The sequence below is a fragment of the Pundamilia nyererei genome, unplaced genomic scaffold, assembly GCF_000239375.1.
Source record: "Pundamilia nyererei isolate P.nyererei 1_Seehausen unplaced genomic scaffold, PunNye1.0 scaffold00018, whole genome shotgun sequence".
Classification (NCBI taxonomy): Eukaryota; Metazoa; Chordata; class Actinopteri; order Cichliformes; family Cichlidae; genus Pundamilia; species Pundamilia nyererei.
This window is the reverse complement of record NW_005187419.1, coordinates 4,203,914-4,230,837: the sequence shown is the minus strand read 5'-3', so window position 1 is coordinate 4,230,837 and position 26,924 is coordinate 4,203,914. Positions and strand designations below refer to the sequence as shown.

The 26,924-nt window shown below is 40.0% G+C and overlaps 1 protein-coding gene across 4 annotated transcripts in view; it reads left to right on the top strand.

Annotated features, from left to right (window-relative positions):
- The window catches only part of spop (speckle type BTB/POZ protein), a 94,853-nt gene extending 73,526 nt beyond the window's left edge, over window positions 1–21,327 (top strand). For all 4 annotated transcript variants that reach the window (XM_005726205.2, XM_005726206.2, XM_005726208.2 and 1 more), the window contains 5 exons: window positions 5,658–5,835; window positions 11,574–11,629; window positions 14,576–14,698; window positions 16,408–16,550; window positions 19,177–21,327. In XM_005726205.2, coding sequence (XP_005726262.1) covers window positions 5,658–5,835; window positions 11,574–11,629; window positions 14,576–14,698; window positions 16,408–16,550; window positions 19,177–19,321 — 645 coding nt within the window. In that variant the 3' untranslated portion in view covers window positions 19,322–21,327. The remainder of the gene's footprint in view (window positions 1–5,657; window positions 5,836–11,573; window positions 11,630–14,575; window positions 14,699–16,407; window positions 16,551–19,176) is intronic.
- Window positions 21,328–26,924: the final 5,597 nt, after the last annotated feature.

The window sequence follows — 26,924 nt, the reverse complement described above, 5'->3', positions numbered from 1 at the left end:
AATGGCAGTGGCATGAGGAGTGAGGAAAGGGCGGAGGCGATTGATATTACGGAGTTGGAAATATGCTGCACGTGTGACATTATTGATATGTGAATTAAAGGATAATGTGCTATCAAGAATGACACCCAAGCTTTTCACAGAGGGAGAGATAGGGACCAGCGAATATTGATGGTGAGAGAGAAATTGTTAATTCTGGATAGCAATCGTTTAGTGCCGACCAGGAGAAGTTCTGATTTATTGCTGTTGAGTTTAAGAAAGTTGGAGGAGAACCAGGAATTGAGTTCAGCTAAGCAGAGGATAAGGGAGGGTGGAGGAAGAGTAGAATCAGGTTTGGTAGAGAGGTAAAGCTGGGTGTCATCGGCATAGCAGTGGAACTGAATATTATATTTATGAAAAATATGTCCGAGTGGAAGAAGGTAAATGATGAAAAGAAGGGGCCCGAGGACAGATCCCTGTGGCACCCCAGTAGATAGAGGAGAAGGCTGAGAAGTGAAGGATTTTAATTGAATGAACTGAGTGCGGTCAGACAGGTATGATTTAAACCAGGCTAATGGAGTATGAGAGAGACCAATAGAAGCTAATCTGCTAAGAAGAATGGGATGAGAGATGGTGTCAAAGGCTGCACTCAGATCAAGGAGAATAAGGATGGAGAGGAGACCAGAATCAGCTGCCATAAGAAGGTCGTTTGTTATTTTTATAAGAGCAGTTTCGGTGCTATGCAGAGGATGGAAGCCAGACTAGGTTAGAAGTTTGCCTTCACTCAAAGCAGGTCATTAAAACTATGTTGTGTGGAAAGTCAAATAATATTTATGCAAATTATCTATGGTAAAAAATAACAGAAGGAAATTACACTTTTTAAAAAAAAATAATACATCGGCAGCAAGTAGTGTCCTGTCATATGTGTGAGAAAGTGTGTAGTTTGCTGAGGTGAGTGTATGTATGCATGCATCTGTCCATATGTCCGTCTGCTTCGTCCGTCATCTCGGCCCGTGTTTACGTGTTTGTGAATGCAAAGGACTGCACCGAGAAAATGAGTCTTGGCAGGTAAAGGAACAAGTGTTCCAGAACTTAATGAATTTCATTTGATTTGAATCTCTTTTTTTTCCTTTTTCGAACTATTTCACGCATGGCAAAACACTTTAAATCCATAAACAAACACATAAACAGGCAGAAAAAGATTGATGCATTATGAATAAATCATCTGGGTGCTGAAACTCAATATTAACTCTGCGTTGCCTGGAGGGTTTACAATGAGATTCATCTTGATGTCTGAGGAACTAACTGGGAGGCAAGCGCTTTAGTAAGTACTTATCTCTGGAACTTAATTACCAAAACAAATGATGATTGTGGTGATATAGCTGCAATGATTCTTCATTACTGTTATTTTCTTACCTAAGGTTGTATACATAAGTGGTTTCTGTCGTCATCATCATGATAATCATCAGTATAACTACTGGGTAATAAATACAAATCAGTCAATCATTTAGTTGGTTGGTTGGTTAATTCAGTTCTTTCATTGCATTGAATTGCACTGCTGGCAGAGTTACTATGGAGTTTTCCTCTGAGGGATCATTCTTATTGACCTCGTTGACACCAAAACTCAAACTTTAGAATCAAAGTCGATATTAAAATTGTGATATTGACCAACATTCAGTTAACACTCCATTACTGAGGTATCTTTAAAGAAAAAACTACATTTACCCGGGATGCCTCCACACGTTTTCCTGAACAATCTAATATTAATTAAAAACGATATGAGGATGGGAGGATGTCATGACTGTGGCTCTCTTATAACAAGTTGGACTTCATATAAAAACATATAAAACAACTAGTGTGACATCATCCAGCTGTTTTGAAGCCTGCACCTGAGCTTTTGCTTTGCTGAAGCCGGATGTGATGTGACTGAGAGCTTTCATACAGTTGGTACTTGTCAACTGCTAGGTGGGGAGCACAACTTAGACAATTAATGTGATGCTGTACTAAGAAAAAAAAAACTAGAAACTAACAATAAAACCCATAAATCACGCAAGCAGCACGATTGTGTCCTTAGACTTCTATAAAGGGACTCACCCCCTGCTTGGAAACGATGAGGATTTAATTCACTAATGCATTGGCTTCACAGACCTGGAGGCTACGTTCATCTTTATATACCGTCTGTTAGTGGAGTTTATAATTTCACTGAGGAAATCTCGATGCGAAAGAGTCACACAGTCTGTATATGTGTTTTTAACATTTATTAAGATGTTGAACACTAATGCCTTTTTCTTGGGAGGACTTACATTTTTGTTGTCAGGTGACAAATAACTCATCACAAAGCATTCACCCATCTCTACTAAAATAAGTGAAGACTTAAGATGACAAAGTATACTTATTGTAAGACTGAATTAAGATCAAGTGTATACATGGTTAGGAATGTTGTCTGCTCAATCACTATGAGAATTGTTTTCGAGTGGGGAAAATGCAAGCAGGAGGAAGCTGACAATGACTGAAGATGACAGCTAATGGTGTGAAGACTGTCTGGGCAGCCAGTGTGTCTAAATAACCAGGTGCTGCGATTTAGTTTCTGCCTGGTTAAACAGTGAAATAATTGGTCAAGTTAGCCAGTAATTAGACCGGCTCTGCCACACTGCATCTAAAAGCCCAACGACGGCTCCACCATACTAATTGGGCTATTTATACCGAAACGCACGGACCAAGCTTCCAGGCTTCCCTTCCAATTCGCTTTTCAGCACTTGTTTATTTTATTCAGTGGGTACTCAGGACACAGCTCTGGACTCTCCCCTCTCTCCTCCTCTTCTCCTCCTAAAGCCATTTTTCATTCCAGCTTGAGCTCAGTGAACTTCTGTCCTCCGCCCTCTTTGTCTTTGCCTGTGCGTCTGTCTCTCTCTTCTGTTTTTCCTCCTGTTCCTCCCTTATACGCAGCAAATCCCTATCTACCAGGCCTTCTGTATTACTAATCAGTGTTTTATGAATGCCAAAGTCTGTGCACAGGAATGTCTCTTTCTCGTGTGAATGTGGCTTTATTTTTAGTTCCCATCTGTCAGTGTGTTGAGATGTACATATGTCAGTCAAACCTGCATCTCCTAGGAGTGTGAATAATAGGCCCAGCTGTGGAAACCAGACTGTCTCACACACAGGAATGCTTTGAATTCTCCTTCTTCAGAATAGTCACGTTTTCTTCACACTGTCCCTGTCATTTCTGTACCAGGAATGAGCTGCTACTATGAGAGGTCATCTTCAACTGTAGATCCCACCAATGGCTCACTCACTCCTAGCTCTTTTGTGTGTGATGGCTTCTCTCTATTCTGTCTGTCTGTCGCTTGGTATCTCTGCATCTGTATTCTCTCCACTTTTATTATCTCCATATCTGCCCCTCCCCCCCAATCTCCTGCTTTTCTTACTCTTCTGTTTTATTATCAGTCTGTCTTTCTGTCCCCTTCAGGCTAACCCTCAAACCTCCATCAGGAGCAAATAAGGCTCCTTGACATTCAATTTCCTGCTTGCCACGTACTTCTCTATTGTATGCACTTTTCCTCCTTTTCTAGGACTCTTTTTGTGTTCTTTGAATAGGTGGATGGATGTGGCATTGGACGAATAGGTGGGCTGATGGTTGAATGGGGATGGATGAGAAGGGAACCGGGCTGTAATTTAGTTTATTTATTTATTTATTTTTTTATGGATTTTTGGGTGTCAGCCTCAGTTGCTGATGCTTTAACAGCAAGGTCACTTTGTGGGATGTTTTGGGATTTTTGGCCTTGTTCTTGACAATAGTTTACTGAAAGCTATTCGAAGGTGTCAGCGAGAAAAACAGGAGAACAAGCGTCCTTTTATTTATCAGGTGTCAGGTGCCCCGTAGCTCTTAATTGTGGTGTTAAATGTAACTGAAAACCAAGTCCTGCAAATTTCATTTTCCATCCACCACCAATACTGCCAGCTATGACAAAATACATTTATTTAAGTTGATAGAAAAAACATGTCAGAAGTCTCTGAATAGTGTTTTGTTGAATGCAAGAGTGCTTAGCCTGAAAATCAATAATATTCTAATGAAATCATGTTTAGAATCTATCCATCCAGAGTTTTGGCTGTGCCAGATGTCATAGGGCACCCGTCCATGGTACACCCTGGACAGGTCACCAATTTATCACAGGGCTAACACAAAGACAGACAATCGTTTATGCTTACTTTACATCTTTAGCCAGTTCAGAATGACCAGTTAACCCAACCCCATACATTCTTTGGACTGTGGAAGGACGTCAGATTAACTGGAGAGAACCCATGCAGGCTCTGCAGAGAACGGCCTCAGGCTGGATTCAAACCCAGGATTTTCTTGCTATGAGGTGACTGTGCTAACCACTGTTCCATTGTGCCATTTTTGAAAATTATACAGTAATAGTAATAATAATACGATTCAGCTTTTCTTTAATCAAATGGTTACAAGTATAAAAAACTACGAGTGGGATCACTTCTTTTCAAAAAATCATAATATAGTGTCATTACAGTGTCCGTAAACTTACCTGACCCTAAAAGGCCTAATTTAAAGGAAAAAGAAAGCAACCCAGTTGGGGAGTATGGCCTTAATGTCCTATAATAACAGAAAACTAGCCAAATCTTAATTTGACAATTTACTGAGCCCTCGGCTAGACAATTTAAAACACATTAATTTACAAGTTGTGAACTAAAGGAGACTTTGTTGAACACTGACAATTTATCATAATTGGTAATATGAGCCATATTCTTTATTCTTTGAAATTAATTCTTTGACACCAAAGTTGTAGCCTTGGTAACTTTGTCAATGAATTATATTAATCCAATCAGAACAGGACATCTTCCAATAATTTCAACAAAATTAACTAGACCATTAGTTTTAGTTTATTATTGGAACTCAGTTAATAATCCTTCACCGTTTAACCCTCACTCCGCGGATGCTAGCTAGAATGACTCTGGACTTCGTCATTACTAGACTAATCTGTCATGAATCGAAAGCCAGACAACTAACTAATTAATTAACTAACTACAGAATGTTCCAAACCAGGCTATAGCTAGCTAATTTTTCTCTTTGATTAGATTGCACTCCAGGCAGGTGAAAAACTGCAAGTCAGTCAATCCAGTCTGTTGGAAATTACTTAGTAATTAGTGTGTGTGTGAATATGTGGGTGTGTTTGTGCTCATGAGCCTGCTTGTTTGTGTGTGTTTGCAGTGAGTCCTGTTGAGAGATAAATGAGTCTGGTTGACATTGTCTGGAACAGGTGGTGAAGTCAGCAGGGAAGACATACAGACAACTCTCATGCACACACACACATACTGGCACTCCCAATTTGACTTCAATGCGGGTTTTTTGGATTGTTTGGGAGTGTAGCCAGTCTGATTTGATAAAGAAGGAACAATAGGTTTTCTTCAAATTACTTCCATACTGAGTGGCTGATGTATTGATTACAGAGACAGTGAACCCACATTAAGCATTCACAGCATGTTTGATTTACCGATTTATTTTCCTTTTATGAACATTGCATGCTGTTTATTTGCCTCTGTGTGAACCAGTCAGTGTGCTAAAGGAACTATTCACTCTAAAACGAGTTATTCCGATTTACACAATAAAAAGGGCACAAAATTTACGACATGGGGGGGTAATCTGTAAACGTGTGTGTGTGTCTTTTCAGGTGAGCGTAGTGCAAGACTCTGTGAATATCTCAGGCCAGAACACCATGAACATGGTGAGGGTTCCTGACTGCAGGCTGGCGGAAGAACTTGGAGATCTGTGGGCAAGCTCCAGATTCACCGACTGCTCCCTGTGTGTTGCTGGCCAGAAATTCCAGGCACACAAAGCCATATTGGCAGGTGAGAATATCCTTTGTCACATGTGTAAGAGGTTATTGCTACAGCTTTATATTTAGCCTTCAGGTGCTAAAACCCAGCTGGAAACGTTGTTTAAAGCAATACACTTACTGCTTTGTGTTGTCTGTGAAGATAAAATGCTTTTAATGAAGTTTATGATTGATTGATAAATAAATTAAGACATTTAGAATTTTTGTGGTCCAACTTTAATGTCTTCTTTGCAATAATACATACATTAGGGGAAGTAATTATTTCACGTGTATAGTTTTTATAGTAGTTTCATTTATTGGTGAGAGACAAATTATCAGTTAAGATTGTCAGACAATAATTCTGAAAAAGAGGGAGAGTGGAGCCTAAAGAAGAAGCACATTACGGTCTCCAGACCTCAGTCCTATAGAAAATTAATTGACAGAGCTGAAACTTGCTGAAACTGAGTTGCCAAGCAATGGCAAAAAACCCTGATGGAAACCCATGAAGAATGATCTTGGATCGTCTGTCAGATAATTGTATTACAAACTGTTTATTTTTGTTTTTTAAACCAGCCACAAGTGCCCCTTTAAGAAACTGCAACACGTTGGCTTCATTTGACAGCGCTGAGGTTTCCGTTAGATAAAACATGACTGATTGTTGCCTGGAGCTGCCATGTTCATTTTATGAACATTCAAGTGACTTGTTTTAATCAAACTTTGCATCAATATAACTTTGGAATCAGCGGGGGCTGAGAAAACAATCACACCATTGTCTAAAGTACACAGTGATATGCCATAGGCAAACGATGGGCAAACTTTCTTTGCAATGTTTGTTTTAATCCTAACAGCTAGTGTTGTTAGACTAGTGGCAACATTTGGTTGATTGTTCCCAGGAGTATACTTGTCTTTTCTTTTTGACAATGTGTTTTTGTGCACAGTACTTCACATTAAACACTGATGCATTAAATTCATTTTAGGATTCTCTTTTTTTTTGTTTTGTTTGATGGTCGCACATGCAGTCCAAAAAACACATCCGATTTAAATTCATGATGCTTCCTTCAAGATTATTTACTTGGGCAGCTCTCTACCACTTTCAACGTGTCCTTTTAAATTCTTTCCTGGAAGTTCTGACCATTTATCACGTTTGTGGTGCTTGCCTTCTTTTCCTCTTTGTATGAAGATGGTCACCCCCGAGTTGAATTTAATTTTAGAGAAGAGGATGAAGTTGCATTGATATAAATGGGGGTCTAATACCCTGTTGTTGTTGTTGTAGCCCCCCACAAATCAGCCTTTTTGGTAAGCCTGGTGTAGGTGTGCTATGGTAAATTTTTGCCATACCTTAGGTTATTATGGACTACAAGAACCATGTTTCAGGTCAACTAATGACTTGTGACTTGAGTTCTCCCTTCAGACTTACTGCTGTTTGGTCTCTTGGTCTCAGCCACAAACCTGCCATGATCACCAGTCTGCTGCTGCTTCCGTTTTTTTAGTTTCTCCCTTTATTTGGAGCCACAGTAGCTCATCTGCCTCCATCTCACCATGGCCCTAGCATGTCATATGTGTTTTACCAACCTCGCATGTCCTACTTCATGATTCTTCTCTGTGGTCTTCCTCTTTTACTTCTGTCTGGCAGCTCCATAATTAACACTTCTACTGCACACCTCACCAGTGGCTTGCTTGACTCATACATGTCCTGCACCACCCTCACATACTTCTCTGCTGCTGTTGACTTTCTAATGCAGTACCATAGTTCCTCTCTTGGCACCCTATCATATGCTTCCTCAAGGCCTACAGAGACCCCGTGGAGCTCTTTCTGACCTTCTCTATACTTCTTCATCAACACTCTCAAAGCAAACATCGCGCTTGTAGTGCTCTTTCTCGGCATGAAGCCATACTGCTGCCCCTCAATATATGCTAGGTCAGTTTGACACAGAAGTTCAGGTTTGCTGTCTAAGCAGGTTTGAATTCAGTGGTGAGATTGCAGATGCACAAGTGCAAATAGTCAGAACCAAATGTAAAGTGGTCCATTGGTACACAAAGAAGTGGCCTCGAATGGGGGAAAAGGGCCTCAATTAAGTAAGGTCTGTTTTATTTTATATATATATATACCTTGTTTCTTTTATTCTTTTATTTACTCTGATGGTAAAGAATATAACACCTAATGCCTTTGTTAAAATTGGTCTGTATTTAGATTGAATTGAAATATTAAAATTTGATGAAAAAGTAGTTCATTGACATCGCACTCTAATCCACCGTTTAAATGAAAATACTTTGAATTCAAAGTTTTATGAGGGTGGTGGAGTTTGTTATTATTCATAGAGGAGTCTGTCATTATTCTAGGCTTCACTGGAGAGTTTTCGTTTCGGTGTGAATGCTGTTACAGAGGCTTTTCCACTGTGACGAGAACTAAATTCTGGGGGAAATACTTCATCAAATTTTTAATTTTGATGAATAATTTTGCTCGCCACGGGGATGATTAAATTTGAATACATTGAATATCCGTATTCGCTATTGACACCTTCAGCACCTGTGTGTCTTCATTGGCCTTCAGGAATCCATATTGATGAAAATAAAGTTTCTCACACTCTCATGCAGACAAGCATAAACTTGTTTCAGATATTGGCACTTTGATGACAGCCAGCATCAGCTAGTGAAAAGTTTGAAGAAACTGGTGAACTGTGTGTCTCTGTGGAGACGAGGGGAGGCTGTTCATTATTGGATTTGTTGAAATGTGTGTGTGAGGAGCCATTTTAATTATGTGCTGCTGTGGTTTGGGGTCTTCCCCTTTCTCTCTTGCTACCGTGCTTTCTCTCTCCGCTCAGTCCAGATGACGTACCTCCTCCGCGTTACTCCCCCTCTAGGCTGTTCCCGTGACAACTCTGCTGTCCGTTAATCGCCGTGGAGACGGACAGAGTGGGATCAAATGGCGTAGGGAGAGTAACTCAAATTGGCTGTGCATTGGCCATGTGATCTTTGTACAACTCACTCTCTTCCCGTCGCTTACCTTAATTTTATACCCGCTTCTACATTTCTTACTTCTTTCTCTTTCACTCAGGCTTTTTATTTTTTGCTCCTTTTTTATTCTTTATTATCTTCCTTTGACTGTATTCTTTTCTTATCTCCTTTTCCCTGTCTTTTATCTGCGCCTTTCTGATTGTTAAATGTCTTCCCAGTGGTTTTCATGCTTTTCTCTCCTCTTAAATTGTGCTCAGTTCCGCTTTCTCCCCATGTCCATCCCTCTTCTTCCTTCCTTCCTTTCTCTTTTCCATGCTTTCTTTACTGTGACCTCTTCCTTATTCGTTCTCTCTCTCACCCACCCCTTCGATTTGCTACTGCAGTATGAGCTCACCAGCTGCACCAGACAGACTTGGTGTAGATTTGTTCCCAGAGTCCTACCAGGCCATTCAGTGCAAAGCTTAGTTTCCATGCAGACATTAAGACAGAGAGAATGTCTAGGGTAGGCGGACTCCCGATCAAGTCATTGAAGCGTAACAGGACCAAACTTTCTAACTTCATCTAAGAGTACTGATATTAGTACTACGTCTTCAGTTATGGATCCATATACATGATGGATAAAGTATGCTGAAGTCTTTAACATGGCACTTCTTAATATCCTGTGGACAGCAAGACTCTCTTAAAACTAAATTTGCTCAAAAAACATTTTGTGGCTAGCTTGTCTTACCTCATATATACACAAAAGAAGTATCCTTCCTAAGAGACGAGAGAATAGGAATATTTGAAGGTTATGTGAATTTCCATTATCAACTAAACAAGCTTGATAGTTAAGATGCTATCCATCATTTATTTAATGTTTCAACATTTTCACTGGTGTGAGAACACGAGCAATTCCTTTGATATTGAACAAACTTTTACACTGTATCAGACGAAGTTCTGGACCGCCTACTCATTACACCTACTGGCTGCTCAGCCCCAGAAACACATGCCATGAAACTCCTGTTGCAGTTTTTGTGCTGATGTTAAAGGAAGCTTTGAATTTGAATTTGAAAACTGACTTGCATTATTATTAAAGAATGCCCCATACGCTTACAAAATAAGTGCTTGGTGCTTGATTTTTTTATTTTTTTTTTATAAACCTGTGGCAATGGGACTTCAAAGATTAAGATTTTGTCTGTTTCTCATCAAATTATCTTCTACGATAGTAAAATGACTGTGACAACTTAAGTAACTAAAATGAACACCATTTATTTCCAATGTCCCACCTTTGCTAAAACTCTAAACGTGTCGTAAGTAACATGTATGAAAATGTTAAGAGGCTTAGTGTTAGCCATTTTTATTTAGTGGATTTGAGATTCTCCTGTAGCGAGTGAGTTTCTGACCTTATAGCCTCAGTGTCCATTGTTAATGCTTATTCAGTTATACAGTATTATAGCTATTTGTGGCTTTGGCAGTTTTAATGGATGAGACCGTGTAACCCAATGAGTAATTAAATGGTTAGATAGCTTTGCGTTAATAACTCATTATTAAGTGTCTGAATTAATTATTATATCACTGACTTTGACACATACTTAATAATGTGTTACAACATTTGTTAGATTTTAATGACTAGCTAATAAGGCATTCACTTCTGAATAATAATGTGAACTGTTACCCTTTCAGTGCATAATCAAACTAAGCGAACCATGTCAGAAAAGCGTGGCTATAGTATATATGCGACTCTGAGTAAAAGGCCAAGGTCTACCTTTGTAGGAACACATTCTTACTCTACTAGTAATAACAGTAGCTGGAAATCAAGTACAGGCTAAGCTCCATCTGTGAGGCTGTGCTTTATTCTGTGCCAAAACTAACCACTGTCACCACTGGGACGACAAGAGAGAAAATACAGTGTTGTTGCCTTAAGCAGAACTACAGGGACAAGATGCGGTGATTATTTTAAGCCTGCAGAATTATTAGACAGCAGTAATTTGAAATTTTAAAGAGCTCTGTTTGGGCCGTCATGTTCTGCCTGTACTGGAGATTAAGTATGACCTCTCCAGCTGGGGTCACGTCTGGGATAGCAACAGTGAAAAACACTGTGCTTAAGCTTTCACTAAATACGTAAAACATTAAATACATTAATATGTCCATTTTAGGGCCATTGGGTCATTGCTTTTGCTTCTTTTTTTCCTACTAGACTTTATCTTTGTTATTTTGGAGATTGTCAAAATGTGCAAAAATGTCTTTAGCAAAATATACAATATGAAATCTGTGTGAACTTGGATTATAAGAATACATTTTTCATTGCAAACCCTCTTTGTTTCTTGTTGTGACTTGGCAAATAACCAGCAGCTCTTTTACATTGTTTCTCTCTCACGGCTTATCACTTTCTATAAATGGAAGAATAGTCTGAACTTTCCTTGAGAGGATTTGTAGACTGTGCTGTGATGCAAAAGCCGTGTGAAAAACCATATCTAAGAAAGGGGGGGAAAAAAGAAATAGCAGTTGAGTGGTAGCAAGTGAAAGTGCAACTAAAAGAGGAAAACAGATCTTTATTAGGGCATAATATATGAGATAAGCAACACTCAAGTCGGCCCATCAACGTTGAATACTGGCTAAACAAACGAGAAAGGCTGTCAAGAGTCTGTCAGCAGAAAGGAGCTGACTTTTTCCACATGATGCCTCTACTGCTGTCACTGCTGTCAGTCATGTCCTTGCTCTCCTCTGGCCCTGTGGCAAGCTGTTAACGGATATCAGAGACCTCACCGTGTATCAACATTACACTCAATAACAAACCCTCTTTTCTCTGTCTCGGCCTTTTGTTTCTCTCTGTCCCAGCTCGCTCGCCGGTGTTCAGTGCCATGTTTGAGCACGAGATGGAAGAGAGTAAGAAGGTGAGTTGACTCTGTCGCTCCTGCTCCCTCAGTGCACGGTGAGTCAAATGTTTAAATTTCAATCTTTCCTTCTGTTGCATCAGGAAGCACTTGCCTCTTTAAACAAGTGTGGCTGCACATGTTCCTTCATGTCTTGCTGACTATTATATGGTGTCATCACAGCTACTATATGGAAAAAATCCTTAAGTGATTATATCATTATCACTTGTATAAGCTTTGATATTTCTTTGATGGCATAAAGCGTGTTATTTGTAGACTTAACAAGACTGTATCAGACAAAATGACTGAAGTCTCTGTTGCTTTCAATATGATCACTCTGTTCCTGGAACTCAATTACAATGTCATGAGGGAATTGGTTTTCCTTTTGATATCCCTTTTTAATCTTTTTAATATACATATCTTTTTGCCATTTTTTGTGCTGCAGTTTGTGCCTGGTGTTGCTGCTGCTCAAAATGTTCATACCTCACATCAAAATTCATTAATTTAATGAAATGGGCACAGTAAATCTGCTCAATTTGTTGCTTTTTTTTATAAGTTCTGACTTTAGTGAACTTTAACACATGCACAGGTGCCATTGATCAGTAGCAAAATGTCTTGACAGTACTGACCTTTAAAGGAAAGTAGAGAGAGTCTAGTGGGAATATTAACTGCTCCAAAGAGGGAAGTGGTTTGCAGACAGTTATAAGGCAGGAGTCGGTGTCATAAGGGTGTATTTTAAATAACCTGTCTGACGTCGTCCTATTTACAGTGGAGATGATGGAAAGGTGATGCTAGTTGTGATAACTTTCTGCCTCTCCTATAACTTCTTATTTAATTATGTAAAACTAAAGTGTAAGTACTGTGGAGGTATGAATAGTTCTGAGAGCTATTGTGACTGATTAGTGTTATTAGCAGGTTGACGGTGTGGATTCAAGCTTCCTGTTGCTACAGTTCTGCATGCGAGTAGCTTGATAATACTTTTAAGAGATGGAAAAAACGTTGAAGATTTATGTGCAAATTTATGTGAAGTTAGGTAAATGCAATCCAAGTTCCTCTTGAGGCAAGTGTCGCAACTCAACAGCCATCCTGGAATGAATCATTGCAGTTATTTCCTGTCCCAAAATAAACTATAAAGGTTTTTGCCCGCCGCTCACTTTTATAACAGGGTGGTGGCACCATCAGTGTCTCTGCTTTTTTCCGTTCTAATGCACATTAGGGATACAGGAGCTAAAAAGTAGCTACTCCCTTGCTACAATAATGAGCAGAAAGATGCATCTGCCACCAGAAAACTGAAAGGGTCGTGAACCTCTCGTGTGTCAGTGTAACAGCGTGATTGGCTCATTTGTTTCCTGTTTCTGTTGTTGATTTGCTCTTTGGGAGCATTTCAGAATTCTCCCATAAATCCCATAAATATGTCTCTGATGCCATTCCCCCTCCAGTCCTCATAATACAAATAATTAAATTAGTTCATGGTTTAGTGAGGCTTGGTCACGAAATTAGTGTAAATAGGGTTATGTTTAGGTCTGACGTGATGGAAACAAAACAGTGTTTGTGTCTGTGTGTGCTTGTACATGTGTGATGCACTGAGTCTCTCTGCCACAGTTGGTTGTGTTGATCTGATAGGAGGTGGTGAGATTCAACTGTGGTGATTTAGCCGTCATGTCAGCGGAATATTGATGCCTGCAGAGCTCAAATGGGGAAATTATAAAGCACAGAGCCAGGAAATGCATCTTAATTGCTGTTTAAGTAGGCGTCTTCATCAGAAAGAGGGAGAGATTGTGGGCCACGTCCCCATACGACTCAGAGAAAACAGATAGGTGGGTTAACACTCCTCTGCAGCACTCTATAGAAAAGAGACAAATGAGCTCATAAAGAAGCACTCTGATAGAGGACTGCTCTGTGAATAGAGGGGAGCTTCAGACACTGTAACTACAGGAGTTGTGTCTATTTATGAGACCTGGTTGGGCACTGCCTTCTCATTACGCGAGAAAGTCCTGTTATGTTTTTTTCTCGTGTGATTTCCAAGGTAGTTTGGTGGTAGTATGTCTTTTTTTATTTCATTAACGCTCCAACACACGTTAGAAATTAGCAGAATGAAATTGGTTAAGTGTAGAAAAAATGGAAAGGAATTAGAAATATAACGATTCTGATGAGTTTGAGGTTAATTTAGAAACAATAGGTGTGTTGTTTTTGATATTATACACATTGATGTTATTTTGCCTGTTAGAATTACTAATTTTTTCACGGCTTCATGTGCTTGTGTGATTTGTGCATTCCTGCAAAAGGCTACCATGGCAGACTGCAGGCTCAGACCAGAAGCTTTTAGACTCTGCTTCGATTATTTCTCAGTATGATTATGTTGGCGTTGAGTGGTCAGAGTTGACACAAATGCACTAAACTGTTGGTACACCCAGTCTGACCCTGCTAAAACGCCGCTGGTCACTGTGGTGACGATAAAGCACTGTTATAATTGGTTTATTGCTTTGTTCTTCTTGTCAGTGTGGAGGGGAAAGGTTCAGGTTACCGTCACTGTGCCATAGAGCGATAAAGCCTACTTTGATTGCTGCAGGCACCGTCAAGGAATGAATGCTCAGGATTAATTCTCCTGAATCTGCTGAAAAGAGTTAAATAAATTTACTAGAATGTAGTTTTGCTGAAACGTGTTTTGACTGCTCAGAAGGTTCTTCAAGGTGTTTATTTTTTCTTTCTTTCTCGATTGTGATTTTGGAACATGTTTTGTTGTATCACTGTGTGTGTGTGTGTGTGTGTGGGTGTGTGTGTGTGTGCGCTAAACAAGGTGAGAGAGTTTAAGTCAGGTGGGTTTTGGGAAATTTACATGAAATAAAAAAGACACTGCTGCCATATATAGTTTTGAAGGATTGTCAAAGCGTTTGTTTTTCTTCTCTTTTCTTTTATTCTGTTAAACCCTGCGTGTATTCTCCTCTCCTGTCCTCTCTACCCGTTCAGAACCGTGTGGAGATAAATGACGTGGAGCCAGATGTCTTCAAAGAGATGATGTGCTTCATCTACACAGGCAAGGCCCCCAACCTGGACAAGATGGCTGATGACCTGCTGGCTGCAGCTGACAAGGTACAAAGAGTGTGTGTGTGCATCGCACCTGCTACTATGTACATTTACACACAAGCTGGTATGCATGATAATGTTCCCAAAAATACACCTGGGAAGTACCAAATGCTCCTCAACCTCTAAACACACATACTTACACATCCAAACATACTTTTATAGCAAAGGATAAAGCCGACCCAACTGTGCAAGGTAAAGACATGCACACACTTCCAATGAATCGTTTTCCTCATTGTTTATTCTTGTACTCATGCCGGATATTCAGTGTTTCCTGTCTGTTTCTGTAAAATCACATTTTGAGTGAGTCATCTGCACCGGAAAGATCTTGTGGTAAACTTATGATATATGAGCTTTAGCTGGCATAGTTTGCATGTGATACCATTTTTGTTTGATTCTTTTTGTATGAACTAATTTATTCACAGAGGAGTTCCAAGCAGTGTAAAGGCTTTAGTAGTGTTTACCTTTGTATGTTTTTAGTATTTATACCAAGTCATCTATATTCACCTTGGTTGAACTTGTTTTACTCGTCTTGGTTATCGCAGATCACTAATGCATTATTTTTCCGTGCTTGTTAAATAGTGGTCGGTAAATGTGTATCATTTTATCAGAGACTAATTAGAGTTAGTTACTAGCTCTAATTTTTTTTAAGTGATTATGAAATCACGAACATTCCTAATAGTTGTAGCTTAATGTGCAAATTTGGCTCAAAGAACCATGTGACTCAGCATAGCTTCACTGCTCCCACGATCTTAGACTTTGTAGAAATTTTGCCAAAGGGTTTAAAACACTTGCAACCAAAAAACATTTAACCTCCTAAGACCCGAACTCTTCCACGGCATGCATTTTTAATTTCTCTTTGAAATTTGGGCATATTGGGACATGATGAATGTAAAAACAAAGAATTACCAGATTTATTTTTTTTTACCTGATTTTTGTTTCTAAGGAAAATAAGAGCCACATATGAGGATATTCATTTAAAATTTTGATAGAACAGTAGTAGTATAATGTCCTTGTAAGTGGATATCAGGCCCCAGTGGAGCAAAATTGAGTATTTTGGTCTAAAATAACCCAAAATGTGATGTCCACATATGTGGACGCCAGGTCCTAGGAGGTTAACTCGTCACTAGTTTCCTAACTTGTGTCTTTGGAGCAAGACAGATAATTCCTGTCTTTTTGGCATTCAACAATAAATATAAACTGGTAGTTTTGGGATTTTCATGAACCAGTAGCCCTATTTAAATCTTTCCACATGCTTACTTGTCGTTTTTAAAGTCTTATTTAATGACAAATCATTTAAATCGACTGCTTTATGTCACTGAATGTAGATAGACGGAATGTAACTTGTTAAATTAAAAGGAAGTACTGCGACATTAAACTGTAGTCTTCGCTAAACCTCTACGAGTCATCTTGAAGTGTGTGTGAATATGAGAGAAGGTTATTGTAGCTGGCAATTTTGTAATCAGACTCAGTGGAAATAATTTTTCGCTTCTCGTGTAATGCTATTCCATCATCAGTTCCAACTCAGTATGCATATCTGTCACTTACCCTTCTCTTTGCCATATTTTTTTCTTATTCAATTTAATGCTTGTTGCCACTGCGGTGGAGTAATTCTGTGTTACCGTATCATTACACACCGCTGCTACAGTTGTTGGTGGCAGCGCTGTTTAAGTAATTTAGTTTACCTGCTGTTTATCCTCCCTCTCTGTCATTTGTAGTATGCTCTGGAGAGGTTGAAGGTGATGTGTGAGGACGCTCTTTGCACGAATCTGTCTGTGGAGAATGCCGCAGAGATCCTTATCCTGGCCGACCTGCACAGTGCAGATCAGCTCAAGACGCAGGCTGTGGACTTCATCAACTAGTGAGTTACACGCTCACGCTGAGATCATCCATCTTGAGAACTACCTCCACACTAATGCAAATATTTTTTTCACCGACACACGCACGCTTCTGCGTTCGGCTTTTTGTCAGGGGATGTCATTAATTTTCAGTGGGAGCAATTTTTGTCTCCCGAGGAAATTTAATTTAATCTCCAGATCAGATGATTTTGCTGCTGTATCATATTGGTCCATTTAGCAATAAACCTCAGCTGCTGGTGTTAATCGTGTTGCGTGCAGCCTGTTTAGGTACGATGTGGCCTATTAGCATCAATGACTACTATTTATGTCCACCGACAGGTGATTGATCCAGTGTTTCAATGCCCACTTGAAACAAAAGGCTTTCTCTCAGTCGCTACCTGAATTGCCTATCACCTTACCCGTGTTTGTTCAAACTGTGTGCCTTAGAGCCAGACACATTCTCCATCCCTTTGTTCATTCCTCTGTCCTCTCTTTACAGCTTCATGTCCTTTCCTTGTTCCTGCCTGGGCTTCGTCTCCCTCCCTTTTCCATTCACTCCCCTTATCCTTTCCTTTCCCCCCTTTTCTCCCCGTCTCCCACCTCTGTTTTGTGCTTAAGAGCTCATGTGTGCCTAAAGGTGTTCAGTAATGCAGATTTCTCCCCCTAATCCCAGTCATTAATTGTGGTTATGGGCGTTATGACAGTTTAATTTGCGACAGCGTTGTTGTGGTGGTGGGAAAATTGGCCACAGGGGACTCCTGGCCAGCAAAGCGTTATCAACCCAGCTCCTGCAGACACAATCGACAGCAACAAGAGCAGCAAAACAAAAATCAATTTAGAGGACAAATATCGAAAACGGACGACACAGAGAAACCAATAATCCTACCCCCAGAAGCACCTTAACCTCTTTCCACACCAGTCCTTACAAGCAGTTTACAGTCATGTAGTTGAGACAATAAGAGTCCTCTTTATCCTTCCTCTGTCTCATTTATTCGTCCTCACCAGGGATGCAGCAGAGAGGAAAGGCACCTAAACTCTCCTAATCCACTTTGTTTACAGAAAAGCTTACAGAGTTTTTTTTTAGACCAGCATGTAAACACAACACGAGTAATGTGAAGCACAGACAAAATGCCTTTTTAGTAGATTTTTTTGGTAACTTATAATTACCACTGACTGGAGACTATAGTTTGATTTACCTTCACATCACTGCTCTACTCCCAGTCACTCTCCCTATCTCCCTCCGTGATGTTTGATTACTCTTTGTCACCTCCCTTTTTCTTTATTTGTCACTGCTGCCATCTTATTCTCCCCTCCATCGGTCCATCCCTTCCCCTCCTTCTCCTGCTGTGGTTGCTCTCCTTGTGCCCTTTCACTGCCCTCAGCTTGAGCGTACTGGCCATTACTGTGAGCAGGGCTTCACTTCCTCCACAGAGAATAGGGTCAGAGGTTGGCTGGAGGTCTGGAGCTGCTGTGTGGAAACCATAGGACCACACATTCACGCAGACACACACACAAACAGCCAGGAGCAGACGCGCCAAAACATAAACACACGTGTACACGCACACGCATGCGGTTGTTTATTTACACACAATAAAACATGAAAAATGTCATTAAAGGCCACACAGCAGTGTGCGTGATAGTGCATCCCAGCACCCTGAGGGTGTCAGGAGGTTGAAGACTGCCACAGGGTCTGCTGGTGTAAGCTCAACCACAAGTAAACTGATCAGCACTTAATTAGAAAACCTTCCCAACTTTTTCCTCCCTTTTCCCAACTAAGGAAAAACAATTTAGTTTAAATGTCTGAGGATCTTTCAAGAGCAAACAAATGAACAGTTAATGGAATTAATTCAGCTGAAATAGGCACATGCTAGCCATCTTTATTTCTCCTCATTACAATACCAGGTGTGAATAATGAAACCTAAACGTGGAATGCTTTGAAAATGGGAACTAGTCATCATTTGTGTGCCTTTTTTTGCTTTTCACAGTGAGATTTTCATGTGGTCTCTAAAATGAACCATCTATCTGTTAATATTGTGTTCTGCTTACTATATATACTATAATATATGAATTATAGTACATGTTAAGAGTACTGTGTAATAGTATTGTATAAAAGAGTCCAAAAAACCAAAAGATTTAGTTCATTAGACCCAGAAAAGCAGCAAATCCTCACAATTAAAACTTAACAAAAGGTAATGTTTAACATTTTTGTTTAAAAATCGACTCTCATAAATAAACAAATGATCATAATCTTTCCTGAATAATTTCCTGTTCATTAGCTGATTAATCAAGTAATTATTTCATGATATGATATAAAAAACATTATGACTTAACCTTTTTATCGCATGCCTGTATATTTGTGCAACTTTAATGATGCCTTTTTATTTGTGTGATGTTATTTATCACAAAGATGACCTCAAAGGTTAAATATTTAAAAATATAAAATAAATAACAGCCTCACCAGCTGGTATGACAAATCTGTAATGTCTCAAAGCTGCTCTCCACACAGATGGAGTCTTATAATCCCAAACTCTTTCTCTCTGAAAAAAGATTCATTTGTGTACTTTGTTTGGATATCTGTTTAGTTTCTTAATTTAACATCTTTTCCTGCTTTCCGTTTCCTTTGTATTTCATTTCCCTTTTTTCTCTCAGTCACGCTGCTGATGTGATGGAGACATCAGGTTGGAAATCCATGGTGATCTCTCACCCACACCTGGTTGCGGAGGCCTATCATTCTCTGGCCTCGGCCCAGTGTCCCTTCCTGGGTCCCCCAAGAAAACGGCTGAAACAGTCCTAGTGGTCTGGAGCGATTCTCCCGACCTAACCCTGCTGCTTCCTCCCGTACCAGCAGCCTCACTGCTCCTCTCTCCCAATCCTACTTTTGTACCTATAGCATCCCAAGATGCCCACAACTGACGCCTAGGGCTTGGGTACATATATAGCTAGGGCAGCTATACAGCTGTGCAGCACAGAGAATTATTGGACTAATGCTATAGAGGAGGTACTACACATCACTGTAAGATGAACTGAGTGAATACCATAAGACCTGGACCTGGATATTTAAGGATTGCAAGCCCAAAGCCTTGCTTATTCCATATCCATCATCAATGATATTGGAAGGCTACAACTCTATTCTGCCTGTCAGGCACGTAAAGAACTGATCTCCTGTGTGAAAGTGAAAAGTCAATGCTGAGTCCCTGAAAATATTTGTCTGTGACGTCTTGACTTGTACAGTGTTGTGACCCAAACTGTGCTTGTGAAGAGACAAGTGAAGAGGATCAACCAACAGGAAAGTGAAAGACTGTTGTTCCCATTATTGGAGACCTTAATGGTGTTCAGTTTATTGTTCTTCTAAGGCTTGAACAATTGTCTTGATATTTTTTTTCCATGAAAGAATACAAATGTAAACTGTTTAACTATTAAAATCAGGCAGGCACGTTGAGATGTTTAGCTCAGATTTTGACTATTTTCCGAATAGTGACAGACTTCTGCCAGATTGTTGTCATTTAGCAAGTAGCGCGAGGCGCAGTCGCTCTGTTTGAATAATAACATCGATAACAGTACGGCTCTTGGGTGACTGAGGACATGACAGTAATTTTACAAGAGTCCGATCAAAGTATTCACTGTAATCTATAGTGGGCATGTTTTAGTGGGCAATATTTTAATATCTAGTGGGCAGTGTTTTAATATAATTGGCATAGTATTTGTTGTCTTGTGACATTAACTGTGCTTCAAAGCTGACAGACCATACAGCCACAGAGTATTTGCTCTTTTTATGTTGTCTTCTTATTTTTCATTCATTGTAGAATTGCACCAAATAATGCTTTTTTGTCATTTTTTTTTAAACACAGTTTTTCAGTCTTATTATTTTGTTTTTTTATTCGTTTCGACTGTATTGGAAGTGTCACTTGAGAAAATTGGCTGCTTATTGTTACACTCCTGCTGGTGGTCAGTTGATCCATACAATACATAAGCATAAATGAAATGTAGGAAAGGCCAATAAAAGAAAGCGCTGCCAGCTAACACAACAGAGAAGGTATCTGCCAGTTTCAAAACATGACATGTTTTACCTTAACCTGTTGACCTCAGGCAAGAGATACTTGCATTTTAACCATGCAGTAACGTAAACGTCTGCTTGCAGTGATGATATAACATTTTATGTGCTTGACTCCCTACTACATGTGTTAGTGGAGGATTCCAGCAGAGGGCTTCCATATTTGCATGACCTAAAACAGTAAATATCAGGGCAGCCCATTTCTTTTAAGAAATTTATTCTCAGTGGGACTTCAATTGATAAAGCTCAACGTCTTCATTTTGTTTTACCCCTGCTCCCTTGTCACAGGGGTCGCCACAGCGGGTGGCTTTGATGGTTTGATCGTGCTTGATGTTTTTCGTCATGCAACCACAATGGGAATTTGTCTCTCTGGCTAGAATTGAACCAGCGACCTTTTGCTTGGCAAGCAAACCACTAAACGATCAGAGTTGTTTGTTCCTATGTCTAATTTACATATACCTAAGATGACACTGATAATGAAGTGTAGTTGTCTCTGTGCAGAGGCAACAGCACATCATAGAGATGCCAGCATGCCTATACAGACTCTGGTACTTACCGTTGGAGTGCTTCTTGAATCTTCTTGAAACACATATTTTTATTTTTTGATGACATTCACAACTGAAGCTCCAAACACTCACCATCATGTGTATAATTAAAATCAAGTATATCTCATGCCTTAATTAATGTGTTCCCTTGACTTGTTCACCGTCTTGCCCTTTAAAACTGTAAAATACATATATTTTTGAATTTTTTCCCAGCATGTTGGTGTCTTTTTTTCTAATACTTCATATTTTCTTTCTTTCTAATTATGCAGTTTGACCACATATACAGGTTACTGGCTAATTAATGCACAGCTTCTTTCAGCTTGGTGCTAGGTCACTGTGTTTCAGTGTTACATTTTAGTTTCAAGTGTAATCCTGCTGTGATCAGTGTTCAATCTCCTGTGCAGATGTTGTCGACCTTAGCAGATCACGTGGGTCTCATACCAAGTTGTGTAGCATGCAGACTTACCTCTCAGGCTTCTTTGACTGGGTCTCTTGCTTAGAGAACAGATAGATTGTAATCACTTCAGAGACTCAGACCTTTGTCTCGGACTGTATTTTAACAGGGATTTCTTTGTGTTGACCAAAGTAGAGGCCCTCCGAGCTTTAGGGAAGCTCTTCCCTGAGCCCTTTAAATCACTCCTCATCAAACAGTCAGCCGTGGCCACCGGTCTTTGGGGATAATCTGGCATTGTGCTGGCGCTCATCAAGCACACAAATGGCCATTATTTGTGATACAGACAGTATACAGGGGCTTAATGTTTGGGCACATGGGAGTAGAACTGATTCAACTACATACATCAGATATCAAGTTATGATGCAAGTTTATGTAACAGTTTTATGAGTCATGGTGAACAAATTTTACGCCTTTTATGTGAGTGTAGTGTTTGTGCGAGTATAAAAATGAGAAGAGTTGTAAGGAGACAATCCACGCATGAACCTTCGGTGGTTCTTATTGTGTTGTGAGTCATTCTCTAAAGAAAATATTTATTTAGCAATAATTTCAAAATGGACAGTTTTTATATTAGCAGGCTTTTTATTACACATCATCTGTACAAACCAGCATTGAGAAGAAGAGCTGGGAAAAAACATGCATAAAATTATGATCTTAACTAGTGAACAAAGTCATCTGTGTGTGTAAAAGCACTTCCACATAGGGCTGTTCAATATAACGATATCCGATGACGATATAAAAACATCTATCGTTTCCTATTACGCTATCGTTTGTTTCGTGGTGTCATAAAATAAACTGTTTACGGCAATATTTTTTTCCATCGTTTTGATGGAGACTGTAGTGGCTATATTAATTTCTTAAAGTTCTCTCTTGCTCTTATATTTAATATAACTACACTACAGACGGACAAGCGCCTGTTTTTACGTGTTGTCCTTAGCAACAATGACGTAAAACCACGGCTCCGCTGTCGCTCGTTTGTTCTTCACGTAAACCTTTCACAATAAAGCTCAAGATCCTGTTGAGACTTTTCAAAATAAACCGAATCACGTGAAAGAGCATGCAGCGAGTTTACGGATGAGAAGCAAAAAAGAGCCGTCAGGTGGTTAGAACACTCGATTCCAGGTAAAGGACGCCCAGCTGGAAAAACTTCATGCAAATAGAGTTGCCCGAGATTCACAGAATTTACAGAAAATATTACATTTTTGTATTTATATCGTTGTCAGGACGATAAATGTCTTATATTGAGATTTGAGATTTTGGTCATATCGCACAGCCCTACTTCCAGAAAGTAATTTATACAACTGGGTCATTTGGGTGCCTTTTTCAGTTAACATAGACTCAATTTTTTTTTTCTAAATTTGCATATTGTATTTAACCAGTCACTTTGTGCTTTGTGTGATTTCTCAAGCTGTCAAGTTTTTGTTAAGGCAAAACGGATATGTTCTTTATATTAATATATTTACAACATTTGCAAATGCAGATATATTTTTGGGACTAAAATAACTGGCTAGTGTTCACAAATATCTGTACTGCCCATGGATCTGAAGTCGTCATGAGGCACACCTCCTAAAGGTGCTGAGAGAAATGGCGCTAAGATCCTCTGGGACTGCAGCATCCAGACTGACAAACAGCTGCTGGCTAACCAACCGGATATAGTGGTGGTAACTCGGAGCAGAAGAGGGCAGTTGTGATAGATGTGGCAATCCCAGGTGATAGTAACATCCAAAAGGAAGGAAGGAGATGAAGAATCACCAGATGCTGAACGAAGAGCTCGAACAGATGTGTAAGGTAACGTCCAGTATTCCCGGGGGCAATGAGATTAGTGACCGAAAAACTGAATGAATGGCACCAGCAAATTCCAGGAATAATATCTGAAATTTCTGTTTTTAAAGAAATGCTGATAACAAGAGTCTGCAAAACTCTCAGATTCAAGGTTCTGAAGTCTGAGAAATAAAATAAATATTCCTATAAAATTTATATTCCTTGGAGAACATGCCTTTTGTTTGAATGCCACCTTAAACCTCAGACCTGGCAGTATGTGTTTATCCCACTGTGGTGCAGTGTATGTGTATAGCACTATAGAATTAAACTGCGTGCCAAAAGTGGAGAACAAGACTTGATGGTTTACACTTTATATTGCCTGATAATCCTCAGAATAAGCTGTCCAGCCAATATTTCAGAGTTTGAGAATTTTGCTGCAAAGGTCACGGTGTGTGTGCGCATGTGTGTCGGACTGAGAGTGTGTGAACATCGCAGACATATGGTTCTCTCTGAGTGGGCGTGCATGTCAGCACTTTGCTTTTTTGGGGAATGTCCCTGAGATAGGAAAAGCCTTTGTTAACTGGAGTCGAGCCTGTCAGTGTGACCTTCTTCATGTGAGCTGGAGTTTGAGGCGCCAGGGTGTGATTTCTTTTTAGCTTTGATAGTCAGCTTGGGTAGCAGCTTGCAGCCAACCTTCGGTGTCTTTGTAAATGTGTGTGTGTGTGTGTGTGTGTGTGTGTGTGTGTGTGTGTGCACCTCCATTGGCCTCAGATGAGACAGTCAGGGGGCGATGGATGGCATGATGCATGTGGAGAGGTGTACTCAGTTGTTATGCATGCTGTATAAGTCTGTCGCCCCCCCTTCCTTCGCTTCCCCATCATTCACTCCTTTTATAGGAGAAAGGAGAGCAAGGCGTGGCAGGTCAGTGCTGTGAAAGCCTGTAACAAGCTCTGCATCTGTGTCACCCCACCATCAATAAAGAGAAGGAAGATCAAGGCTGAGATTGATGCCTGCTGGTCTGCACTGGCCTGAAGGAGGGGAAGGAGGATGGATAGCAGTGAGGAGATAGCAAAGTAAAGTGTCGAGTAGGGGGTCAGACCTTGTCGGGCTTTTCAGTTTAAGGGCCTAGAATTCAAACCTCAGCTATTTGTTTATCAGTGCCTTTGACTTTATACACACATGGCAGCAGTTTAAAATAGGATGTTCAACTGACTTTTATTAAAACAATTATTTTACTTATTTAAATTTGGTCAGTCTTCCTCCTTCTACATTATCTCCTTGAGTAGCGCTACAGTTTCCAGTGTGGTTGCCTTTATTTGACTGCTCCTAAATTCTCTCATGACCACTTTCACTTGCATCAGTAGGTTTCCTCCACTGTATTGAAATCACACACATTCAACTTCAATTTCATTTTGGGGAAGAGGACAAAGTCGCCGAGAACCAAGTCTATGACTAGAGCTAAATATATGCATTTTCAATTAACTGTGTGCTGTGCACTATGGCACGCTTCATGGTTCAGGTTATTTGCACTGAATTTTAAAGTCTTCATTGACAGTCTCACCCTAGGGGAAGAATTTATGCTACACATCCATCCATCTATCTCTTTTCCTTAATTCAAAGCAGGGTATTACAGCTACGTTTCCAGGTTCCTCCTGGGGGATCCTGAGGCATTCCTGGGTCAGAGGAGCAGTGCAATCCCTCAAGTAAGTTCTGAGCGTACCCTGGGGTGTTCTCCCAGCTGGACATGCCAGGAAAGCCTTAGAAAGAAAAGACCCAAGAAGCATCCTAATCAGATTCCCGAACCACCTGAGCTTGACTCAGCTGGCTGTGTTTGACTCAAAGTACCAGCAGCTCTACTGCCTACTTGTTTTGGATGTCGAAGCTCTTCACCCTATCGCTACAGCTGAAATCTGGTGCCCCAGATGGAATCCTTTCAGGAGGCCACCCGAGACTGCGGGAAGTCTGACTGCTCTGAGCTGCTGCATGGTGCATAAGCACACACAACAGGCTGATCCTTCCCTGATGCTAGTGTTTGGAAAAAGTCTGTCCACAAACACAGACAGACGTACAAACACTTGACCAAGAGCTTAAAACTGCATGATAGCGCATGATTACCCAAACACATTTTATTGCGATTACATACGCAGAGTCACAAAATTAAAAAAACAATGACAGCTGTACTATTGCATTGTAAATATCAGGTTGTATATGCAGCTATTAAAGTAGGAGTAATATTTATATAATGGAAAATATGATTATTTATCTTCTGTAAAAAAAGACCTGTTGAGTATCTGAGCAGCTCTCAATGATTTGGTAATAATTAATATGTATTATAAATAGCTTATTAAAAGTGTAAATATCACTCACTCACTGTTTCTTTTATAGTAAGTCAGTACTCAGAATTTTTAAGTCACTTTATAAAATATAGACAAAACAACACTACCTATAAATAGCAATGTCATTATTTAACATATTATGACCTCTGCAAGGGGATATTTGACCATATATTCCTCATGATATCCCAAGTAATCCACACTGATAGTATCATCTGTGACAGGCGAGGGAAGCTCAGGCCTTGGGCCAGAGAAATGGAAGGATGAAGTGACAGGGGTAATGGATGTACAGAGGGATGAAGAGTGATCGGGTGTCATACAGGTGGGATAGGGCCAGACAGATAGCGAATGAAGGAGAGATCGAGGATGGATGGCCAAAGCACCTCAGACATTGACAGCGTTGAGAGATTTGTCTTCTTTGAACGCCATTTGTCTTGGTTCTTCTTTTCAACCATGTCTTGGCGAGTTAAATTTCATAAAGCTCTGATGATACAATGCAGCAGTGTAGTTTTGCATAATGTAACTAGTTGCCATTTTCGGTGAATCCTCTGCTCTGAAAGTTGTCTTCAGGATTACGGGAAGGACACAAACAAATAAACTGCAATCCATAATGAACTGTTTGCTCATAACACCGGATGTAGAAATTAGAGTAAAATAAGAAGTAGACAAGGGAGTTTAGTCACACGCGGACACAATTACACACATATATATGAGCTGCTAATTGCTTTGTGTGCTCCAATCTGTCGTGTGAATGTGTCGGTGCAATATTGCATTGCTGTGGGTGTTTGCCCGGCTCATAACCGCAGACCAATGTGGCGGAGACAAGCTCATATATTAAGATAACCCTGAAACGGAATGGAATTGTATTTCCCTGGCGGTTCAAACGACTTCTGTGGTTGTAAACTGATAGTGGATGAGATTTGGCTTTAATGAAGCAAGACTTATTGTGCACAGTGCAACAGAGGAAGGTGCATGGGTGTATACGTTTCATTATCCAAGGGTGTGTTTGAATGCGCGCGTGTGTGTTTGTGTGTGTATGCATTCATTTTTTTCCTTAACAAGGAGCGCTGTCATCTATAGCTGCATGTTTGCTCGTGCTCTCATGGCAAATGTTATTGTATCGCCATTTTTCTTGCTTTGAGGTTAGAGTGTGTGTCTGAGGGCTGTGATTTATTTCACGTGAAATAATCAAGTGCAAGGTTTTTATTTTGTGCTTGTCCCTGGTGTAATCTTTTTCAAGGTTGCGTGCGTGCGTG